The 25,431-nt window shown below is 44.4% G+C and overlaps 1 protein-coding gene across 4 annotated transcripts in view; it reads left to right on the top strand.

The window, feature by feature from the left end:
• Positions 1-2,844: 2,844 nt before the first annotated feature.
• GPNMB (glycoprotein nmb) overlaps positions 2,845-25,431 on the top strand; it is a 36,719-nt gene continuing 14,132 nt past the window's right edge. Inside the window, exons 1-7 of one of the 4 annotated variants that reach the window (XM_084858569.1) lie at positions 2,845-3,048; positions 9,471-9,623; positions 11,604-11,747; positions 15,490-15,672; positions 17,631-17,789; positions 21,182-21,490; positions 22,379-22,513. In XM_084858569.1, coding sequence (XP_084714695.1) covers positions 2,970-3,048; positions 9,471-9,623; positions 11,604-11,747; positions 15,490-15,672; positions 17,631-17,789; positions 21,182-21,490; positions 22,379-22,513 — 1,162 coding nt within the window. In that variant the 5' untranslated portion in view covers positions 2,845-2,969. The other 3 variants (XM_084858568.1, XM_084858571.1, XM_084858570.1) reach the window with 3 other exon arrangements.

The following is a 25,431-nucleotide window of genomic DNA, read 5'->3' as shown; positions in this document are numbered from 1 at the left end:
CTCCTCCACTGCCTCTTGGATCTGCAGTGGAGGATGGTGGCTCTGATGTCAGTGGGGTGGTGAACCCGCTCCAGGTTTCAGTAAGAACCAGACTGAAACCCAGAGCAGATTCAACACCCCACTGACATCGGAGCCACCAGCCTCCACCAGATATCTGGCCTTGTGCCTGGCCCTGCTCACTCTCACTAGTTGTGCAGTGTTGGCTGTTGTTGGCTGCTGTTTTGGAGCCAAGTAGCCCCCTCCCCCCGATCTGTATTGGCTCTGGAGAAAAGTGTGTGTGTGTGTGTGTGTGTGTGTGTGCGCGCGCGCACACGCACACATCTACTTTACACTACATGAGGATGTTAATTTGCTGAAGTTTATTGCAGAGGTTTGTTCAAGTTTAAATAAGGTCACAGCTGACAATGTTAGTGCAATTGTAGATGCCTCAACAAAGGTGGCCTTTGAGATCTAGATGAAAATGGGATATAATATGCAGGGCAGCAAATAAAAGTGACCTCACATGGATCGAAGGAAAGGCCATCTTTAATATTTTCTTTTCCATTCCCTATGAAAGTAACACATCAGACAAAAAAAACTTCAGCCAATAAACAAATGTGCCCTCAACTCTCAGCTAAACCAATTAAAATGTCCTCATACTCATTAAAGTTTGTGCTTACTGGTTAATCAATTAAATATTTTGTTGATTCCTCTTCTACTCTTTAAAATGGTTAAAGATTGCACCCCTTATTCTGAAGCATATAAACTTTGGCATTTTTATTAAATCTGAAAAACAACCAGTATGGTTGAAGAGATGTTATTATGAACTGGAGGCATGAAGCAGGTGAGGTGTTAGGACACCATGTTAGTACTTCACAGTTGTGCTGTTTTGCAAAAAGTGAGCGAATTATGGTCTTCATATCAATAAGAGTAACTAGTTTCTGTGTAAGCAAGCTAGTTATACCTATTGTAGCCATATAATTAGCAATTTAATGTCAGACCTAATATTTGAGACTAGAAAATTGCTAAGTCGCTCAGTTTTGTTATCCTTAGATTTACAGATGAATAGAGAGGAGAATAGGGCTGATACTGTGAGTGTATTGTTGCCTAATACCATATAGAGTAAGGGTGGGCAACTTGTGGCCCTCCAGATGTTTTACTCAAAAGCAGGAGAGAAAACGTTCTTAAAGTGCTTAAAAATACTTTATTCATCCCAATGCATTTTGGAAATGTTATTCCTTCATCAAGGGCTTCCACTTGTCTTTCCACATATATCCTTCAATAAGCCTTTCTGAAACACTTTGGGCTGAATAAAGTATTTCTAGACACTTCGAGAACATTTCCTCTTCTGTTTTTGCATAATATTCAATGCCTTTCCCTTGTGCTGGTTTGTTTAAATCCCCCAACCTCCTCTTGTCTCCCACCAAAAGTACCTCGGTCTTGTCAGGTTTCAGCTTCAGCTTATTCCTCCCCATCCAGCCGCTCACTGTCTCCAGACATTTAGACAGGGATTCTATGGCCAACCTTGGTGAAGAGTTGAACGACAGGTAGAGCTGCGTGTCATCTGCATATTTATGACACCGCACCCCAAACCTCCTGATGATAACCCCCAGTGGCTTCACATAGATGTTAAATAGCATCGGGGAGAGGATGGAATCCTGTGGCACCCCACAAGTGAGCAGCCATGGGTCTCAAACCTCCTCTCCCAGTGCTACCCTCTGGTACCTGCCAGAGAGGAAGGACCGGAACCACCGTAATATGGTGTCTCCAATGCCCAACCCCTCCAGGCAGTCCAGGAGGATACTGTGGCCAATGGTATCAAAAGCCGCTGAGAGGTCGAGGAGAACAAGAAAGGAGCATTCACCCCTATCCAGATAGGTTGCTGAACTAGACAGACCTCTCGTCTGACCTTGCAGGGCTCCTCTGATGTTCACTTGCCCATGGCTTCACATGGAAGGAAAATCAATTTGTTTCCAGAAATGGTGAGAGACAGGGTGCTTCCAGATGGAGGACTTCTAGCAATACCAATCAGAAGGCACTGTGCAGCAATTCTGTCTAAATGGAAGGAGTGGTGAGAAAACACAGGAGGGTTAGAGTGGAAGAAGTCCATCATCTGGACCACCTGGAAAATTCTGTGAAGAAGGCAGGGCAATAGCATGCTAAAAGCCTCACCTGAAGGGCCCATGGCTCAGTGGTGGAGCACCTGCTTTGCATGCAGAACCTCCCAGGTTCAATCCCCAGCATCTCCAGGTAGGGCTGGAAAAATTCCTGCCTGAAACCATGGAGAGCCGCTGCCGTTCACTGTCAACAATACTGGGCTAGATGGACCAATGGTCTGACACAGTGAAAGGCAGCTTCCTAAGTCAACAGAGACAGACAGACAGACAGACAGACATAATTCATATTTTAATGGCACATTTTTCTTTGGTTTTGTATATAGTGCCCTGGCTATGCTTGAAGTACGGTGGTTCCAAGAGTGTGATGCCTGTAGTGCTAGGTGGTGTTGACTCCAATATAGAGCCCCCAGAAATACACCTCTGGCCCCTGAGCCACTGTCAGGAGAACAGGAATGTTCCTTGAGAATGTGGATGGTCGGCCATCCCTGAACTGCTAGAGGAATTCACATCTCAGTGTAAAACAAATGTCTACACACCCTCTGTGAAAGGTGCAAAATTGCTCCAGAAATGCCTGAGAGGCAAAAGGCCTATGCATCTAAGCAGAGCTGTTAAAATCCCAGTGGATGTTAAAAGTGAGAGGAATGAGTCATAAGCACATGAGCTGGGAAAAAAAAAGAGCGAAGCAAAGACACAAAATCATGCATCTCTCCTTAAAACCATCACATGATGAGCCCCAGGTCCTTAATTTAATCAGAGGGGAGGAAGGCAGCAGGGAAGCATTATTCCCAGTTCTACGCTGAAGAGGTTTGGAGAAACAGCAAGTGGACCTGTACAAATTCTGCAGTCTGGGCATCCAGCTGTATCTACACAATCATGAAGTGGGCTTGCCTCTTCCTCCTGCTTGGATACCTGCTTGTGGCCAAAGGAGTTCTACCTGCTGTGGCCACCAGACGTGAGTGCCTGACCCTCCCTCTTTATTCCCTCACTAAAATAATTTGCAGTAGGATTGTCAACTCTGATGGGGGGGGGAGTGGCCTCCACCTGTGGCTTTAAAAACAGATGGATCTGTAGAAACCAGCAAGTGAGGCATGGAGGTCAGTTAGAGTATGCAGCTCAAGCTGTTGTGAACAGCACAGGAGCAGGGGCAAGGATGAAGGTTGGCAATCTTAATCTGCAGAGACAGAGCTACGAGAACCATCGTAATGTGTCTCTTCTAGACTTGGGCTGCAATCCCACATACGCTTACATGGGAGTAAGCCTCGTTAAGTTTGATGAGACATACTTCTGAGTAGACATATATGGGATTACATTGCTTGGGCGCACATTCACTTGATCCAGATTAGTAGTGTCTTAATGCCCTCTGACCATCCTGTGATACCCCTGGTACTAGGTGAATTTTCCCATCCCTTCCAGTGCTTGTTTATAGACGGTGGGGATTCTATTCTGCATTAGTGATTTTGAGTTACAGAGCATGAGAGGGGTGGGAGGTTGGCCCTTTTGAATTAATTCACCTGGAATACAAATGTGTGAACTGTGTATGAGGTATAAAAATGTTTTTATTTCTGAAGCTGCACGCTCTGGGCTTCCAACAGATGGCACAGGACTGGATAAATGGCTAGGAAATGGCTGGAGACACACTGCTCCCATCTCTTCCACAGGGTCAGAGATCGATGGGAACCATGCTTCTCTTGGTAGTCTCATCACCCCCTGAAGGGATGACTCTTGTCTCATAGGAACTCAGGAAGCTGCCTTCTACTGAGTCAGGCCCTTGGTCTATCCAGCCCAGTACTGACTATACCGACCGGCAGTGGCTCTCCAGGGTTTCAGGCAGGAATTTCCCCAGCCCTACCTAGGGATGTGGGTGATTGAACTTGGGGCCTCCTGCATGCAAACCATGTGGTCTATCACTGAGCCACAGCTCCTCTCTCACCACCATAAAGGGGTGCTGCCACCGTCTTTTCTTGGCATGGCTCTGGTGCCCCACCCAACTCATCCATCTTCCTTAGGAGCTAATTGAATATTACATTCTCATGTTGCTGCATGAGCCTTCACAAACAGCCTTTAGTTTCTTTCAAAGCCAAGCCGCTTTAGGAAGAGGGATTTTTTGAGATGGGAAAGGGGTGAGGGGCTGCCCCACTTCTCCACTCCATGTTTTTCTCCTGTGGGGTTCAAAATGCATGTTTGTGGGGCAGACAGCCATTCTGAATTCTGAAAGAGGGAGGAATTTCTCTGGGAGCAGAGAAGCAGCAGGTGGGGAGAGGGTTAAGCACACTCTTCTGCCACTTCTCTGCTCTAAATTTTCGCCTTCGGAAGCAGCTTTTTTTTTTTTAAGAAACAAAAGTAATTGGAGTATTGTTATATGCATTAGCATGTAACCTGTCTTTATCCCCTTGGACATGGATGAATGGGAGAAATACCTGAGCACCCCCTATGCAAATAATACAGTAAAATTGATTTATGAGGCACAGGGCTAAATTAGTTTTGATTGTTAATCTTCTCAAGACTCCGAAAGACCCTCAGGTCTCCACTTCATTCCAGTTTTCCATTATTTCACAAAGAGAGAAGACTTCATTACTTTTTCCCCATGATAGTTAAAAAATATTGCAAAACACATTCATAGAGTCAAATAATGGGCCTTCTGACTTTTTGAATTTACTACCACCAAAGATAACTTCCTACAATGAGATTGTTAATCCTCTCATCTGACCCACTGGAAGAATGTCTAAGAAAAAATATTTTAAGGACTTGTGATTTTAATTGAGATGAAAGGCACAAAGCAACCACATTTGTGTCAGTCTCAACAACAAGAGAAGGATGTCTAAGAAAGTTTTTCTCTTTTTCCTGTTATAAAAGGGAAATATTAAAATAAAAACATGCATCAAAGTAAGCATAAATTGCTACCAGATGAACTTTGTTTGTCAAAACATCCAATATAACAATGGATAGTTTAGCGGGAATTGCCAGTTTTGACTCTTATGCAATGTACAGAAGACCATATCCTTCTATTCCAATAATGTTTACCTAGAATAATCACCATTTCCCTGGCCCTGTACTCACAGTCATTAATGTGGATTAGAACCCCTACTCTTCCTGTGAGCATGCATCCCCCAACCTCCTCTTGTCTCCCACCAAAAGTACCTCGGTCTTCTCAGGGTTCAGCTTCAGCTTATTTCTCCCCATCCAGCTGCTCACTGTCTCCAGCCATTTAGACAGGGATTCTATGGCCAACCCTGGTGAAGATTTGAATGAGAGGTAGAGCTGTGTGTCATCCACATATTGAAGGGAGTCACTGTGATCCTGTATTTAAAACAGAAGCAGAAAGCCCCATTTTAAATGCAGGATTTTAGGCTGGCGTAGAGATGCCCCCAGGTGTCCTCTAGAAACGTTGGAATGCAACCCCATCATTCCAAGTCAACATGCTGGCTGGGAATGATGGGAGCTGCAGTCCAACCTATCTGGAGGGCACCAGGTTGGGGAAGGATGGTACACAGCTTTAGAAATTCAAGTTACACTTGACTCCATTCACCCTTTGAAAGTGTGTTCTTGCTCCATCTCAATGTACAACTAACACAGGCTCTTGAATCGTTTTGCCATCTCGTGTAACATGACAGAAGAGTAATTCCTAAAAGACTTGGAACATGAATGTGAAATGTCAAAGCGTTCCTCATCCCTTAGCCTTGCATCAGGCGCATGGAATAGGAACATTAGAACGGATCCTGTTTCTTTCTCTGGGGCAGGAGAGGACAGAGAAACTGGTTGGTCTGGAACATTTTTGTTTTGGTAGCACTTCTTTTGTATTCATTGCCCCTTCTTACACCCCCATTAATAGAGGCCCACTCAGGGAAGGACTTTGGGGCAGAAGTCCAGGGCCCCACTCAGCAGAGTGAGTTGCGCCAGGCTGGTTTACCACATTTTGGAATAAGTGAAGTAATACACATCAGCACCTAAAGAGAAGGGAGGGCAAAAGACCTTTTGAACTAAGTAAAGGAATGCACAGTGGAGGCTGATGGCTTCAATGTCAATGAGGCGGGGAATCCACACTGGGTTCCATGGAAGCACTTTGGATCGCTCCTTTAGAGTTCTGACTGAAACCCGGAGCAGATTCACCACCCCACTGACATTGAAGCCCCCAGTTTCCACTGGTAATACATACTATCCTCTAAAGAGCCCCCACCCTATAAGATATTGGTTGAATCCAGACTTAAGTCATATTTAGAGTAGACCCATTGAATTCAATGGAATTTAGGTTAGTCATGACTAATGTTAAGTCCCACTGATTTCAGTGGGCCAATTTAAGTATGACTAAATCTGGATTCAGCCCAGTAGGTCCAGGAATGGGGAGTTGCATAAAATGATTAACTCTTAATCTCCAGAGTCTAAAGGTACTTAATTGCACCACTGCCCTCAAACCCATTCACACACAGTTATTCCTCTCTCTCTCCCCATCCCCCATATATAAAGCAAGCACAGGGTAAAGGAAAGATAATATGGACAGGGGAAAGTGAAGGGGTAGAATCAGACTTTCAATATACAAAAATATTTAATAATGCTTCTGTCTTACAACAACTCTGTGAAATAAATATTTTAATTATACAGATAAGAAATGAGGCTGAAATTGCTATCAGATGTTTATCTTGCCTTTCCACTTTATCCTCACAACAATCCTGTGAGGTAGGTTAGGCTGAGCGACAGGCCCAAGGTTAACCAGTAGACTTTGTGGATGAGGAGGGATTTTCAAGCATTGATATCCCCAAGGCCCTTTAGTGGTCCCATCACTTTGGCTGCAATCCTATACAGATTTACTGGAAAGTATCTCCCACTGAGCTTAGTACTGCATAATTTTAAATGAAAATTCTAACTGCCCTTTCCAAATTAGGTTCCCCTCATTGAATATGAATTGAATATGCCAAAGTTCCTAAACCCTTGGTGGCGGGGTGTATCTATAAACTAATTTTATGCTGATTATAATAAATGTGAATTCTGATATCAGTTAACTATCAACAAGCAACAGAACAATCACTATTAGAGCTTTTACTTACACAGTCATGCTGGAAATGGCATGACAGCAACAAGGAAGTCTCCTGTCAGATTGTTTGTTTTGACATGAAGTATCAAAAGCAACAAACCAGGCAAGGCCTAATAGCTTTACTTAGAGAAACAAAAAGCAAGAAAAAATCCAACATCCATCAATGAGAACGATACTTTGAGTGTTTATCAGCTCCTTGGAAAGGCTGCCATACTGGATATGAAAAAAGGAACCACCAACTAGTGTGCCTTCCAAAACAAGCCCCGATCCTAAAATCAGCCAGATGTGGGTTGGGACAGATGTACAAAAGACTGCAGACCATCCTATTCTACATACATTTCAAACAAAGGTTACAGTAAGAGTTTGTGGGCAAGCTTGAACAATCACAGCAGGGGAAGAAGCCATTTTGGCTGCTCCCCCCACCCCACCCCACCCCACCCCACCCCCAGCACGCGGGTAACCACCATTTGCATTATTCTCCACATTGCAGCAGTCCTGCTTTAACTGTACAAACTCTAACTGCAGTAAAGTCAGCAAACCTTCAAGTCTATAGCTAGCTATCCTATGGGAAAAATGTTGGAAATGTGAAGTTCAAGAGGGAACGTTTTATCATTTATGGTGGACTTGTAAAAAAGCTAAAACATTTTGGAAACGAATACAGTCTTTAGCTCAAAGAATATTAAAGACTACTGTAGAATTAAAGTCAGAAACTTTTTTTATCGGGACTAACGTAAAAGAGAAGGGGGGAACCCTCTTTCTCTACATGACAATGGGTGCAAGGTTATTGTATGCACAAAAGTGGAAGAATGAAACAATACCAACTGTGAGCGAGTGGATCATGAAAATGATGGAGCTGGCAGAGATGGCAAAACTTACTAATTTAATTAAAGAAGGATCAACAACTAAATTTATTTTAGATTGGAAACGTTTTATAGAATTTGTACAAGAAATAGAGAAAAATGATATCTATGTATGTGGATTTTGAACTTTGAGGTGGTTAATTCTCTTTTTTTGTTGTTAAAATTAGGAGAGAAATGAGATAATGTCTGTGAACCCAATGTATGATATACAACTAAGATAAGAACTAGAACATATTAATGAGCATTTGTTGTGTAATGGGAGCCAAAGGTAGATATCTTACAATCTTAAGAGATATTTTAGTGTATGTGTATTGTGTGTTTATGTTGTTGTGTTGTGTTTTTCTTTAAAAAACAACAAAAATATTTAAAAAGGTAACAAGCAAGAGGTCAAACACAGGAAATCAGTGGGGTACCTTACACAGTCCAGAACCAGCATCATTAGTCAGTCCAAACGGTCAGGAAACAATCACAGGGCAGGGTTCAGGAAGCAAGCTATGCAGCAGAGGCAGGAATTTATTCCAATGGATGTGTTTTCAGTGAAGGTTTTGAAGCCTAAGGCTGCTAGACCCCAACCAGAGTTCAGCTGCAGTAATGAAGGCTCCCTTTCTAGACCCTTACTCCTGAGGAGACACTTTCTCCTGAGGAGACCTTTTCTGGAGGCAAGCACTACTTCACACAGGAGCCCTACTAGCCTGTAGGGCGATGATGCTCCCAGGGGTCAGGGGGTGGCCCAGCCTCTGCCTCAGAGGCAGAGTCCCTTTCTCCTGATAGGGATGGCCCTGCAACCATCTTCCCTAAGGGCTCAGGCTAGTGTGGGTCTTGTGGCAGTCTCTGGCCTGCGGTGCCCTGGGCTTCTAGGGCCTCTAGCTCCTCAAAGGAGGAGGACTCCTCCATTGAAGCATACTATCTAATGGGGGTATACGCATGGGTTGGCATATCGTCCGAACTCAGCATGCGGAGCAGCAGGGGGCGGGGACTTCATACCCATCCTACATCCTCTACTGCACAATGGTGTCTTCCCCCGCTGCGATTGTCCAAACCCAGTCTCTTAGTACTAATCCGAGTTGCCACAGTATATCCTATGATTTCACTCATCCAAACTATGCAACATCTGTTGTGGTGCAGGCTACACATACCAAACATGCCTTATTTAAACCTCTTAATATAGTTCCACAGTGTACTTTCAAACAGCCAGCTGTAGTTGATTTACATGTAACTGTGATTCATTTGCAATCCAAAGCATTGAGAATGCGAAGATCAGCAAATGAAGGATTGCAGAGTGTTAATTCATGTGCTTCTACATTTACAAAAGTCCTTTTGTAGCTTCTGAACACACCACAGGCTAAGGGAAAACATCAAAGTATCATAGCTTAGATGTGTGCTTTCTCTGCAGTAAAGTTGTGGAATGTTATATTTGCTGCATCGTGTATGTAAAACAAACAAAAGCATCATGGTAACTCCTTGCATATGGTTCACTTTTTTTTCTAGAATTTCGAGATGTGATGAGTCGAGGAAGAGTGTCTTCTCATCACAAGTTCCATGGCAGGCTAAAAGGCTGGTCTTCTGACCACAATAATTGGAATGACAAGCTTTACCCTTACTGGGAAGAAGGAAACCCCAGATGGAAAGACTGTTGGAGAGGTAGAGTTTTATTTGCAGTGTGAGACAAGAAAGATCAATCTAGCTCAACCAAATGAAGCCCATGTGGCTGTATAATCATGCATTGAACAACTGTGTATATGAAATGCATTTGTCATGTGTGTTTTTCTTCTTCTACTGAATTTCAATATAATTACAATGAAATACATTTTTTTTAAAGGAACGGCTTGTTCCAAGTTACAGGGCCATTTTAAAGACCATCAATGAGTTTTGGGAAACTGCTGTATAACAGGAGTGGACAGACTTCAGGGGTTGCAGGATCTACTTTGTTTTTATTAAAACCTCCATCAGCAGAGCCAGGTGCAGAAGAAATACACTTAGAATTGAAGAATTCTTCAACATTGAAGAATTCTAAGTTCAGGGATTTGTTTCAAATATCAGAACTGAACAGAGCTTACAGTCCTTTCACACACAAATCCACTCCTGGGGGGTGTCTCCATGGTTGATTAGCTGCAAGCTGGCTCTGTTTCAAGGTCATTCAGGCCACATGATGTTGTGGCCATTCTGCAGCAACCCTGGAGCGTTTTGTGGAAAAACTGGATTTCCTGAGACTACTTTTAAGTCCGATTCTTTTCCTTGTCGGGTTCTCCATGGTATAGTTGTTGTGCGCCCCAACCCCCTCATTTACTTCAGGTGTGCTAGCCCGGCCCAGGAGTGTACCTTTCACCGTGACCCTGGTCAAGGGGTGTTTCCTGTCCCTGTGTTTTCCAGCACAAACCAATTAGTGCCTACTCAGAAGTAACTCCCATTGTGATCAATGAGGCTTGTCCCCTGAATGCACACTTCAGAATTTACAGAAATCCGCCTCAATCGAAATAACATATTTTAAAGCACTAATTCCCTAAAGTACTATCTCAAAGCTGCAATTCTCTGTTGTTTGGTTTATTGCCATTCGGAAATAACTAATTCACACCTTCGATTGTGCACAGCATCAGGTTCGAAAGTGGGCTGCTTTCCCGTCTCTGTGTTTCCCGTCCCTGTCTTTCCCACCACAAACATATGTGTGTCTACTCAGAAGTAACTCCCATTGTGTTCAAAGAGGCTTGTCTTTGATGTTTACTTCCTTTTTTTTTTTTTGTTGAAGTAATTAATTTACAGCTTTGCTCCTTTCCAGTGTCGGGGGCTAAAGGAGAAAGGGGATTAGTAAAAGGGCTGGTTGGAGCCAGGTTGCTTCAAGTATTCACAAGGTTAAGTCTCCTAAAGTACTTTGCCACCTGTAAGAGAGCAGATAATGCAGAGCTTCACTGGATTGCAGCATTGGAAGTATTGGGGCGGGGGAGAAGGATCTACAGTTGTGTTTCCTTAATGTTTGGTGCTTTAAGGAAGTAATTAATGTGGGGGGTGGGGGGAGAGAAGGAGAGTGCTTCTGTCAAGGCAAGACAAAACCTCTCAGGATTTTGTAGAAGGAGAAAGCGGGGAGAGAGATCCTGGATGGGGGGGACTCTTTTATTGGTTGAGCAGCCCCTGCCAGTCAGATGAGATTCACTCCAACCCCCCCCCCCCAGTACGTTCTGTGAAGCAACTTATGCTGCTGTGGTGCACTCACTCGTGGAGCCCTGCACGGACCAAAGCACACCAAAGCGATTCCTAGGAAAATCCAGATAATCCTCCATGCGCTTCTCCTTCCATTGTTGTGGAGAAACCCCCCTGATTATCCTTCCTCCTGAGGATTTTATTTCAGTCCACAAAGCATAATTTAGGGATGGGTGGGAGTGACAAGTCATTTTATTGTTGCTGTTGTGAGTCAGAAATTCTTGTTGATCTTTTGCAAGTAACCCAGAGATCTACCAGTAAATCCAGATTTACCTTGTGCCTGCTCTGCCCCACCCTGCCAAATAATGCACAGGGTGGTTGTGAGGATAAAATGGGGTGGGGGGAGAGAACCTTGTGCACCACCCTGAGTGCCTTGGAGGAAAGGCGGGATATAAATGCAATAAGCAAACATGATCTTAACTTTTTCAGGGGGAAAAGTTGTGGCCAATTTGACCTCTGACAGCCCAACTCTGGTAGGAGCCAATGTGACCTTTTATGTGCACCTGATATTTCCCAGATGTCAAAGAGAAGATAATGACAGCAATATAGTATATGATAGAAACTGCATAAATGGTAAGTAACGACTCTGACTGCATCTTTATCTTACTCCACTTCCTAACTCCACATTCATCATCATCATCATCATCATCATGACAGTTTCCACAGCTACCTCCCCAAGGAGAGCCTGAACATTTGGGCAGCTGTGTTGATCATAGAATCATAGAATAGTAAGGTTGGAAGAGGCCTGTAAGACCATCGGGTTCAACCTCCTGCTCAGTGCAGGAATATAAGTCGAAGCATCCCTGGCAGATGGCTGTCCAGCCTCATCTTGAATGCAGGATTGCCCACCACCTCCCTAGGTAATTGGTTCCATTGTCGTATTGCTCTAACAGTCAGGAAGTTTTTCCTGATGTTCAGCCGGAATCTGGCTTCCTGGAACTTGAGCCCATTATTCCGTGTCCTGAACTCTGGGATGATCGAGAAGAGATCCTGGCCTTCCTCTCTGTGACAACCTTTCAAGTACTTGAAGAGCGCTATCATATCTCCCCTCAGTCTTCTCAAGGTTAAACATGCCCAGTTCTTTCAGTCTCTCCTGATAGGGCTTTGTTTCCAGTCCCCTGATCATCTTTGTTGCCCTCCTCTGAACCCTCTCCAGTTTGTCTGCATCCTTCTTAAAGTGTGGTGCCCAGAACTGGACACAGTACTCCAGATGAGGCCTAACCAGTGCTGAGTAGAGGGGAACTAGTACTTCACGTGATTTGGAAGCTATACTGTACTTCTATTAATGTAGCCCAAAATAGCATTTGCCTTTTTTGCAGCCACATCACACTGTTGGCTCATATTCAGCGTGCTATCTACAACAATTCCAAGATCCTTCTCGCTTGCATTACTGTTGAGCCAAGTATCACCCATCTTGTAACTGTGCATTTCATTTCTTTTTCCTAGGTGCAGAAATTGGCATTTGTCCCTATTAAATTTCATTCTGTTTTCTGCCCAGCGCTTCAGCCTATCAAGATCACTTTGAATTCTGTTTCTGTCTTCCAGGGTATTAGCTATCCTCCCCAATTCTGTGTCATCTGCAAATTTGATCAGCATTCCCTGCACCTCCTCATCCAAGCCATTAATAAAAATATTGAAGAGCACTGGGCTCAGGACTGAGCCCTGCGGTACCCCGCTCGTTACCTCTCCCTAGTTTGAGAAGATCCCATTGATAAGCACTCTTTGAGTCCGATTCTGTAGCCAACTGTGGATCCACCTGATCGTTGTTTCATCTAGCCCACTTTGAGCTAGTTTGCTCATCATGGGGCACTTTGTCGAACGCTTTGCCGATGTCAAGGCATATTATGTCCACAGCATTCCCACAGTCCACAAGGGAGGTTACTTGATCCAAAAATGAGATCAGATTCATCTGGCAGGACTTGTTCTTGACAAATCCATGTTGGCTTCGAGTAATCACTGCATTGTTCTCAAGGTGCTTCCAGATGGATTGCTTTATAACCTGCTCCAGAATTTTCCCAGGGATTGACGTCAGACTGACTGGTCTGTAGTTCCCAGGTTCCTCCTTTTTACCCTTTTTGAAGATAGGGACAACACTAGCTCTCCTCCAATCATCTGGCACTTCACCCGTCCTCCATGATTGCTCAAAGATAATAGACAGTGGTTCTGAGAGTTCTTCTGCCAGTTCCTTTATTACTCTAGGATGCAGTTCATCTGGCCCTGGAGATTTGAACTCATTCAAAGTAATTAAGTGTTCCTTGACCATATGCCTGTCAATCTCAAGCTGCAATCCTGCCCCTTCATCTTGTACTTCGCGTTTGCTAGGGGGCTCATAGACCCTCTTTTGGGAGAAGACTGAGCCAAAGTAGGAATTGAGCACTTCTGCCTTTTCCTTGTCCTCTGTTATAATTTTGCCATCCTTATTTAATAGTTGAACCACCATTTCTTCCTTCTGTCTTTTATTATGCACGTATCTGAAAAAAGCCTTTTTGTTGCTTTTAGCATCCCTTTAGCATCCCTTGCTAACCTCAGCTCATTCTCAGCTTTAGCCTTCCTGACGCCATCCCCGCAATTCTGTGCTACCTGCCTGTACAATTCCTTTGTAGCTTGGCCTTCCTTCCACTTCCTATATGTGTCCTTTTTAGTTTTCAGGTCATCTCTAAGCTTTTTGTGAAGCCACATTGGCTTCTCCTGTTGTCTTCCACCTTTTTTTCTTGTTGGAATTGTTTGTAATGGTGCCTTTAGAATTTCCTTTTTTTAAAACTCCCACCCATCTTGGACTCCTTTTCTCATTAGAGTCACTTGCCATGGGACCTTACTTATCATTGTTCTGAGTTTATTAAATTTGGCTTTCCTAAAATCCAGGGTACACGTTTGACTACACTCAGCTTTTGCTTCCTTTAGTACCAAGAACTCAAGTATAACATGGTCACTTTCCCCCAGAGTTCCTGTAACTGCTACTTTATCCACTAAGTCATCTGTGTTGGTTAGGATCAAGTCAAGGATAGCCGATCCTCTAGTTCCTTCCTCTACTTTCTGTAGGAGGAAATTATCAGCAACACAAGTCAGGAATTTCTTGGAAGGGCCATGTTTTGCAGAATTTGTCTCCCAACAAAATCATGCTTCCTTGAAACATTGGCGATTTGCTTTTCAAAAGTTTCATCCTCGTCTTCTCCTTGGTTGGGTGGCCAGTAGTAGACTCTGACCACCATGTTCCTTTTATTCTTTGCTCCATTTATTTTAACCCAGATGTTCTCGATGGGGCTACCAAGCTCATCCTCCTGTATTTCTGTGCAGAGATATGTATTTTTAACGTATAGTGCAACTCCACCTCCCTTTTTGTTCCTCCTGTTCTTTTTGAACAAGTTATATCCTTCAACTGCTGTATTCCAGTCATGGGAGTTTGTTGATCCATATCAACAAACCAGTTTTAGCAGTTTTCATCTCTACCAGGAACAGGCCTTTTGTAAAGCTAATCAATTTTCATTGCCTATTCAAGGCCAAGCCACCCCAAAAGCCTTTGCATTAAAATGAAGAATTATATATTGATCTGCTTTTCAGGACACGGCAGCCTCATCAGGGGGCTGTTTAACCCATGATGAGCCACGACACATGTTGTGCATGTACAGGTGACATTTTGAATATGCATATTCAGCCACTGAGGGTAATTTGAGGGTTAAACAATCCTCACATAACCCTTGATTTGTTGTAGGGTTATGCGAGGGTTGTTTAACCCTCATATAACCCTTGGTGGCGGGGTTCATACAACATGGAACCGCTTGGGGTTGTATATTCCAGATGTTGCCTAGCACGTGCTGCAGCTCATTGTGGGTTAAATAACCCACAGTGAGCCAACTATGTTGTGCAAACCAGCCCATTGTTGCTGGTAAAATTCATTCCCCCCTGTGAAGATTGCAGCTAGGGTCAGAGGGGACAGGGAATTCTGACTGGGGCATGGCACATGACATCAGTGTCCCTACTAATAAAACAGTGCTGGTGCTGCATCCTTCTGGGCCCTGGCTCCACTACACCACTGGTCATGGAATTTTACAGGAGATCCCTATGTTGTTGGCATCCATGCTGGCTGGGGAATGCTGGGATTTGTAGGACCTTTTTCTGTCTAAATATGCACAAGATTGCACCCTTAGCCAGTCCTATTAGCCCCAATCTGTTCAATGGGGTTACTCCCTAGTAAGTAGGTTTATGATTGCAGTCTTAATGGACTTGATTTATCTTAAAAGGCCTGACTTGTTCCCCTCTTCCCCTTTCCCTCCCTCCCTCCCTTCCTTCCTTCCTTCCTTTCTTGTTTTGCTTTTAGGCTCTCCAGATTATTCAAACCTTCTGGACCAGTATGTTTACAACTGGACTACATGGATTGATGATTGCGGCTGGCCAGATTGCACACATAACAGCAGCCACAATGTATTCCCAGATGGGAGACCTTTTCCCCGCAGCCATGACTGGAGGAGAAGAAACTTCATCTATGTATTTCACACTCTCGGTTGGTCCATACATGCACCTCAGTTCTAGCTTTATACTGTTCTTTTTTAAAATCATTAATTTATTGAGCACTTTTAAAAAAAGCATAAGGTGCTTTACAAGTGTCCGTACAGCCTACTGTTAAGGATTCTATGAGATAAACTTAGCAGCCGTTATATGAGAAAATTGTCAGTTGAGAACTGTTTTGAGAATACAGAAGCTATTTTATTGACTTATCTGAGTTCGCGAAGACGAACACATCCCCCTGCCCAAATGCATAGCACTCCAAATGGGATGTAGAGCATCTCTACACCATCCTAAAACCCCACATTTAAAACAGGGCTTTCTGCTTCCATTTTAAATGCAGGATCACAACGGACTCCCTTTACACGCGTTTCCTGCCCCCCTTCCCCCCACCTCCTTCTCCCCTTTCTCTGAGTCTTCCATATGTTTCACTGATCTCACTCCTCTTCTTGCGGCTTTTCCTTTTTGACAGAAATAACTCAAGCAGAACACAAATGAGGTAATTTGATAACTCATTATCTCCAATCTATTTAAAAATGGAATAAAGGTCATTTAGTGCAGGACACACCCTGGAGGTGAATGACGTCATCTAAAGGGCCCGCAAACTTCTGTGAGTGAGCAATCTCAATAGCACGATAAAAACTCTGTGCGAGAAAGACCATAGTGTGTTTATAGGAGAACAGCTCAAAAAGACTGCCACCTTGAACAACTTTATAGGAGTAGGATATACATTTATTTCATAAAAAACAAGCATACAGCGTTAAAGCAAAGTTCACTCGGTACATTTTGCAATGAACTCTTTCTAGTCTACTAGTAAGCCTACTTTAACCATTATGCCACTACAGTTTCCACAACTGTCTCCTTCCAGATCTCCTGGACTATAGATCCCATAAGCCATGCTAGCTGGCATGGTGGGAGTTGTAGCCCAAACCACTTGGAGGGCTACAATGGGCTGGGGGAGGCAGATGTATAGGAAGCTGCCTTATATTGCCGTATCATTAGTCCATCTAGCTTCATATTGTCTCCACTGACTGGCAGCAGCTTTCCAGGGTTTCAGGTGGGATTCTTTCCCAGTTCTACCTGGAGATGCCAGGAGTGAACCTTTGGCCCTCTGCATGCAAAGCATGTGCGTTACCACTGAGTTACAGCCCCACCCCTAAATGTTTGGCTCTCAGACAGAAGTCTTTCCCAGACCTATTACTTGCAATCCTTTTAACTAGAGACTCAACATGGGACTTCCTGTATGCAGAACATATGCTCTACCACAGAGATATGGTCCCTCCCCTTTGTTTTCTATTACACAACCATTGCTGGTGCCATGGAAGACTCACACCAGTCAAGAAGCTAGGGGAACACCCTGTTGTTTCTCTCCAACAAGAACTGAACAGACAGGAAACTCACAACTCCACCCAGATGCAACTCAGTGTAGTGCTATCTAGTGACTAAACCATAACACTATCCACATAGTAAAACCCAGAACATTGGTTTACCAGCTAACGTCTTAGGAGATACCTGTTAGAAGTCAGCATGGCTTAACTGAATTATATACCGTTCAAGGGCTCTTCTAAGTGCAAGTGGACAGAGCGTAAGATTTGGACTGGGAAAATGGGACCTGGGTTCAAATTCCTGCTCAACCATGAACTTAACTGGATAGGTGACCTTGGGCTAATTTCTATCTCTTGGCCTAACATACCCCCCAGAGTTGTTGTGGAAGTAAAATGGTATCATTACTTACATTCCTCTGACCTTTTTGTAAGAAGAGCTAGATAAGGATGCAATAAATTTTAGAATTGCTTTTGACATGGAATTTATTTATGTTGTACTTTTGGTAATGGATGCGTTGTTAATCCACTTGAGTTAACTGGGCATCCCTGTAGTCCTTGCAAAAGAAAAAGAGAGGAAGACTGACCAGTCCCACAGCAATGTCTTCTTTTTCATCTCTTTCCCTCTTTGCAGGCCAGTATTCTCAAATGGCAGGAGGTTCTTCAGCAACTCTATCCATCAACACTGCAAATATCACTCTTGGCAAACAAACTATGGAAGTGTCAGTCTACAGAAGGGGTTATCGATCGTATGTACCAATAACCTCAGCAAGTGTGGATTATGTTATAACAGGTGAGTGTCCTAGGCTAAATAATAACATAGCAAATCATGTCACAATGTCACAAACATCCCCGCTGTCAGGCCCAGCTCCCTCACAACATCAGCAACCAAACATGTGTTAAAGAAACAGCAAACTCCTTTGTTACAACAGGACACAAACACAGGCACCTCACCAGAGCCCACGGATCAGAGTCCTTTGTGAGCCCAAGTTCAAGTAAACTCAGATAATCCAAGCAGAAGCCAGAAACAGAGTCTTAAAGTCCAGTTGTATAACCCAAGGCGGTGTCCCAAGATACAGGATTCAAGGCATGCAATAGTTCAAGGTTCAAGGGTAGTCCAAACAAAGGAATGTCCAGGATCAGCGACATTGTACCCACAAACCTGTTTTGCCTACGCACCAGCTTTTATGCAGGGCCAGGGTGCCTAGAGTTCCCTCAATTGTCAATCCACCACTATCAGAAAACCTAGCCTGGAGGTGAGAACTCCACCTGGTTGTTTTTCCTCTCATTTTTCAGCTGCAGGCATCGCTGGGGAGACAGCCTTCCCTAGCTTCTTATCAAAGAATGTTCCTCAGGTTGGGGCAACTTGGATGCTTTTTCCCAGGCCAGCTCTGGCTGTATTAGGGAAGGAGGTGCTGCCTTACCCTGACCACAAGCAACTGTGAAATCAGGCAGAGATGAATTCCCAGCACTCTGACAATCCCAAACTTGACTAGGCCCTAAATCAGATTCTTCTATCTCTGGATCAGATTCTTCCTCTGAGACCACAACATCTGAGGAAGTCATGACACCCTCCCTCAGATTGAAAGGAGATGTGAGGGTGTCATGGAGCTGTGTAGGCTAGCCTTTTCTGGGGCCACTCCCAGGCTCTGGAACTACCTGCTTGGGGAGGCTAGGTTGGCCCCTTCTCTGTTGTCCTTTCCATCTGTGGCTGAACATACAGACAGTGGGGAAATGTTTCCGCCATGGGCAGTGGCAGCAGAAGGCATGGCTGTGGCATGCATCACTGGGAGGGGATGACTAGCCCATGTGGCCATGCTGGCCCCCTCATGCATTTTTCAATTTGTGGGGGCAAGGGGGTTTCATGAAGGGGGTTTCTCTCTAGTAGAAGTTTAACATGGGTACAACAGCTACTGGGATGCCCTTTCAAATGGCTAAGTGGTACCACCCAGGACCTAGTGTGAGATGTGAGCATTGTCAAACCAACTGGAAACAGTGTCCACAGTGCTATGAGATTTCATATATATATTTAAGTGGAAAACTGCCCCAAAAAATTATTAGTAGGGATGATGATGTCATCTGCCCCCCCCCCCCGGCTTCCCTGTTCCCTCTGAGCTTAACTTCAATCCTTACTGTATGGGGCGGGGGGGGGGCATTTTTCCCAGCAACAATTTATTGTTTTAAGCTATCCTGTTGTAATGCAAACTATTTTGGAGAGGCTTGGCCTTGAACAGGCACTTAACCCATTAGCTTTACATAAGCTCAGTGGTGGAGATGAAAACTGCTAGGACTCATTTGTTGATATGAATCAACACAGCTGCCTGCAATTTTGGACTCTCCTTGGGGGTGGGGCTACGGGGACTGTTCTGATGAGCAGCCGCACTTCGAAATGTACCACTACACCACAGATCGTTGGTTTACTGTGTCTAATAAATAAGGCCATGCCCGGGGTGGGGGGGGGGGGCTAGGATGGCTCTGTGAATAGTCAAGCCTCCCATCAAGCCATTTTGTTGGGGTAGGGGGCTGTTGATTGGGTGGGCTCTGCATTCCTGTCTCACCTGAATCTCCCCAAATGATTTCTCAATTATTAAATTTAAACAAGTTCTCCATTGTTAAATGTGGCCAGAGAGGTATTGTTCTCTGCCTGTTTTCTTACTTCTCTTACTTAGACCCAACGGACTGGTGCAACTACAACTGTATGGCAGGTTTGTGTTGTGGCGTGCAGTGGAGGCTGGTGGCTGTGATGTCAGTGGGGTGGTGAATCTGCTCTGGGTTTCGGTCAGAAACCCATAGGTTCAGCACCTTCAATAGCTCCTTTACAGTTCTGACTGGTTCTGACTGAAACTCAGAGCAGATTCACCACCCCACTGACATCACAGCCACCATCCTCCACTGGTGGCATTAGTTTCTTCTTTGCTGCCAGTTGGGGCTCGGGTGAGGTCCCAGTGCTGGCCTGAAGGCACCAGTTGTGCCTTATGTGGAGAAAGTGCTTCTATCATTTCTAAGCGTATGCAAAGGAGAAATGCAGTCGGGGGGTGGGGTTTACAGGATCAATTGGATATGCCCTACACAGTGCTGACTCCAGGTTTTTGAGGGCCCTTGGGCAAGACACCCTCAAACATGGGATTCCTAAAGGTGTGTTTGCCCCATTATGTGGGGATGGGGAGCATTTCCAAGAGAGAATTGGTGGGGTGGGTGGGGGTGGGGATCCTTACTCATGGGTTGTTCTCAGCAACTCCTCTCCTGGGACATTTTTCACCAATCCCCCCCCCACACACACACACACACACCAATAAGCCTGGTATATGTGTGTGTGTGTGTGTGTGTGTGTGTGGAATGGGGATGCTCTGGACAAAAGGTTTATGAAGGAGAATTGGCAGGCAGAGGAGACAGCCCCCTCCTGAATATCAGTGCTTCACTGCAAATGCCCCCTCCCCCCCTTCTGCATTAAGTTTACCCCAGTAAACATAGGTTTGTGAAGCCCTGTTAAGGTCAGTTCTACCGTTAGGCAGAGTGAAGCAGCTGCCTCAGGCAGCTGGTTTGGGGTATCATTAAAAAGCAGCCAATTGTTAGTTATTTAATTTATGATAGTTGCATTTTTACAGCCAGGGGGAGACATGGGATTTTCTGCCAAATAATCTGGCCAGCCTTGAGCCCTATTCTAAATGTGAAGGCTCCATATGACATCGATTTTGTTACATCCGTGGCTTGTCTGTCCTAAGGGTATGGCATGATCTGTCATGGGTTCAGTCATAGGGCTCCTTCGCGCCAGGCTTTTATCCAGCTATGCAGATTGCTTACTCACAGATGTTTGCGGGTCCTGTACACAACGCAGCCCTCATCCAGGGAACCTCCCGTGCTTTGTGAGCTCTATTGTGTTGTTTTCCATGGCGAGGGAAGTCCGGCATTTTCCCTTCTTCCGCCATGGACGCGACAAAAATGAGGGTGTGCAGTTTAAAGTGGCTTTTATTACAAATAAGACAATGGCGCCACCGAGTGGCTTGGTAATGAAACACATAGATCTCATTGAGAAGTTTAGGCTTTTTTTTTAAAGCCACGTGGAAAGGACCTGATCTTATCCCACAAAGATTCCGGAAGCAGAAGCCGTGGTAAATTGCAGGATTTTTAGCCTGGTGTGATGAAGCCCAGTCTCATCCTTTTGTTTTGACTTTATTTTATATACAGATAAAATCCCCTTGTATGTGAAGATAAGCCAGATGAATGATCGTAATGCCTCAGACCATATCTTCATCAAGGATATCCCTATTATGTTTGATGTCCAGCTTCACGATCCCTCCAACTACCTGAACTGCTCTGTTATCTCCTATCAATGGAATTACGGAGATGGCAGCGGTTCGTTTGTTTCCAACAGTTCCGTTTCAACACACACATATACTCTCCTGGGAAATTTCAGTCTTGACTTGTCTGTCCAAGCTTTGATACCTGTACCTTGTGGGCCGGTGACACCACCGCTACCACTAATTATCCTCCCAGGTAAGAGTCTCAGGCTCACTGCTGAAGTAAATGAATGGGTTTGCTTTAAGAGGAAAATATTCCATGGCAGTAATTAACAGAGGCTCAAAGGCCTGGTTCACACATAACGCTAACCCATGGTAAGGGTTTTTGAATTGTGGGTCATCATGATGTGTGAACATGGCCCCACTAACAAACCATGGATTGTTTTAGGGTTATTTGAAGGTTGTCTAACCATCAAACAACCCTGCTGCCTGGGTTCGCATGACATGATAAGCCATGGCAAGCCGCCCAAGGACTCCATGCAAAAATGGCACCCACAGGTGCCTGGCGTGACGCAACAGCCCCCCTGGGTAAATTAAGCCACATGGGCTTTCATGTTGTGTGAAACAGACCAGTGTGTAGTGAGGTAAATTTTGAAATGATCATTGTATATTTTATTTTATTTAGTTAAAATATTTATATTCAACTTTTCCATCCTTCAGGAAGCATAGGGTGACTGAACAACAATATAAAAGCAAAACTGTAGCCATAGAGATTTTGTGTTATAGATGATCCTTATAGATACATTAAATTCTATCTGTGCAATACACTGTAAACTGTAGAACAGACCCATTTTGCCATCTCCAGAATCACAGAAAGCAGGTATAACAATTTGAGCTTCCTTTGCTTAATAGTGTAAAATACATAATTCCATCAGAAATGTCAGTTATAACACATAATCAGCATAACACACCAGGATTTTTTTCTATACAAATCCCACTGAAATTTATGAGAGATGAGCAAGACTTGCAAGACTTAGAGGTGTTCCAGGTAGATTATGTTGATTATGCTCAAAATATTTTGCTGTAAATGTATCTACTTTAACTCTTTTCTTTTCTTTTTTCTTACTACCCCTTGATTCAGCAGTAACCACCCAACTGCCTTCTAATATGACAACTCCCACCGCTAGCTGTTTCACAGAGCTACCAATAGGACTGGCTCCTGCAGGAGGATGCCATATTACTCGATATGGACATTTCAATTCATCACTTTTCATTGCAGGTACATATCTACATCACTAAGGGCTTGATCAGATGAGGCTTTTAATGTGCTATCACCTTGCCCGCTTGTGCAATTTTACAAGCTACCCACATGTCCTCATCATGGTTCGGCAGTCACCCCGTGATTTCCCTCCCTTTTGCCTGTATTTTTTCGCAATGTGGAAAATCTGTTAATTTTTTCTGGTGCCGCAAAGAACCACTGGTGTGATCCCTGTTTTGGGGACCTTGTGATGTTTCTGTAGGGGCATGGTTGTGACATTTACCATGATGTTTCTGAATGGGCATGTCTGTGGAGCACAATGTCGCTCCCCTTTGTGTCGTTTCATTTTCTGTTGGCGTTGTAGAAGCATGAGTTTTTCCCTTATTTTTTATTTTGATGGGGTGGTACTTGCGCACTTCTGGAGTTACCTCCTTTTGAAAATGTGCACTTGCAAACTTCCATCATAACAGTCTTGTGCAACTCCTTCTCTTCGTTTTTTTTAAAAAGGTGTGCAGGTGGGTGAATTGACTCACAGAGGGAGAAAGGAGGAGGGGAATACCGGTGAAGGGGTGGGGAAGAGCTGGCAGGGAGGAGGGAGGAAAGATGGGTGGGCGGATGAGAGATGCCAGTACATACCGGGATGGGTAGGACAAAAACTTCGGCTGTGTGGTAGATACTGTGAAATTCTGCATTTAAAGAAAAAACAGAACATAGAATCTATTACATATATATGTATGTATATGTTACATATATAATATAGATGCAAATTTTATTTTATCATTTAAATAGAATCATAGAATCATAGAATAGTAGGGTTGGAAGGGGCCTACAAGGCCATCGAGTCCAACCCCCTGCTCAATGCAGGAATCCAAGTCAGAGCATCCCTGACAAATGGCTGTCCAGCCTCGTCTTGAAGGCCTCCAGTGTGGGAGAGCCCACCACCTCCCCAGGTAATTGGTTCTATTGTCGTATTGCTCTTACAGTCAGGAAGTTTTTCTTGATGTTCAGCCGGAATCTGGCTTCCTTTAACTTGAGCCCATTATTCCGTGTCCTGCACTCTGGAAGGATCAAGAACAGATCCTGGCCTTCTTCTCTGTGACAACCTTTCAAGTACTTGAACAGTGCTATTATATCTCCCCTCAGTCTTCTCTTCTCAAGGCTAAACATGCCCAGTTCTTTCAGTCTGTCTTCATAGGGCTTTGTTTCCAGTCCCCTGATCATCTTTGTTGCCTTTCTCTGAACCCTCTCCAGTTTGTCTGCATCCTTCTTAAAGTGTGGTGCCCAGAACTGGACACAGTACTCCAGATGAGGCCTAACCAGCGCTGAGTAGAGGGGAACTAGTACTTCCTGGGATTTGGAAGCTATGCTTCTATTAATGCAGCCCAAAATAGTATTTGCCTCTTTTGCAGACACATCACATTATTGGCTCATATTCAGCTTGTGATCGACAACAATTCCAAGATCCTTCTCGCTTGTAGTGTGGTTGAGCCACGTATCCCCCATCTTGTAACTGTGCATTTGGTTTCTTTTTCCTAGGTGCAGACCTTGGTATTTATTCCTATTAAATGTCATTCTGTTTTCTGCCCAGCGCTCCAGTCTATCCAGATCACTTTGAATTTTGTTTCTGTCTTCCAAAGTATTAGCTATTCCACCGAATTGTGTCATCTGCAAATTTGATCAGCATTCCCTGCACCTCCTCCTCCAAGTCATTAATAAAAATGTTGAAGAACACAATGAGCTATGCCCACAAGAAGGCTACAGTGTGATCAAGCCCTAAGGAAAGAACAGGGCTGGCTCAAGATATTGTGCTGCCTGAGATGGAAGAACAAATTCTTCACCCCCAACCCCACATCGTCAAACATGTTAACCATAACTGGCCAAGTTATTTTGGCACCTGAGGCAGAAAATCCCAGAAGTTCCTCTCTAGGAGTAAAAATACAGTAATAATACATAAAGGAATACTCCTAAGCTCTCTGAGCAGAGCCTCCGATATTGGAGGCTCTGCTCCATCAGAAGCCCCTGTCTACTCTTGCCAACAGGGTGGAAGTCAGGGCTTCAAGTATTTGTCTTTCAGCTATGGACTAAAGGTTCCCCAGGGATAGAGGCTCAGGGCCATTGGATCCAGTGGATCTGTAGCCTCTCCCTCCCTGCTAGCTGGCATAACCTCCCCACACCCATTTCCCCCCTTCCTGAGGCCAGAATTCTGACCTCAGGGGAAGGAGCCACTGTGGAGGTTTCTGTGGTGGCTGGGAGGGGATTGGAGGGAGTGGGGGTGGGGATTTGCAGTTGGAGTTCTGTAGTCGGAGATCTGTCTTCAGCCTTGGAAGGGGAAATCCCCTGCATCCTATGGCCTTGGGGATGCTGCCTAGAGGCTAAAGGATTACAGCCTAAATAACTAACAATTTGCTTTTCGTGACACACGAAATCAGCTGCCTGGGGCAGCCGCCTTACTCTGCCTAATGGTAGGGCTGGCCCTGAGGAAGACCATTGTTTTGGGAGGTACTAGGAATTAATTTTAACTTCATTATGTAATTAAAATGGCCTCTGCTCTTGCAGACTTACCATGCAAGAAAAGTTTCAGAAGAATATGGACTGTAGCATCAATAAAGGGGCAATTCCCTAGCAACATTACCTCATTTTTTTTTGCAGGCCAGGCAAATATTAGATGTTGGAGCCAATGTTTTGCTCCCATGAGCAGAAGGAGGCTTCTTTCAACCAGAGGACCCCTTCCAGCAGTGGAAAACGTATTCTGTCTGACAGATTTCCTGGCATTCATGGAAAGGAAACTTTGGGTCCAACCCTATGATTTTTGTCCAACATTTTACTAGGCAGACCCACCAATAAACATGGAAAGATCTGTTAGTCTCACCACCTTGCCTGGGTGTCACCTGTATACACTCCCTCTGTTCCAACACTCTGCGATATTGCTGTCTTCTCAT

Source organism: Heloderma suspectum, chromosome 5 (assembly GCF_057233095.1).
Source record: "Heloderma suspectum isolate Gila_16-S chromosome 5, 16-S_ref, whole genome shotgun sequence".
Lineage (NCBI taxonomy): Eukaryota > Metazoa > Chordata > Lepidosauria > Squamata > Helodermatidae > Heloderma > Heloderma suspectum.
Note: the sequence above shows the minus strand (reverse complement) of the source record. Positions and strands in the feature narration are given on the sequence as shown.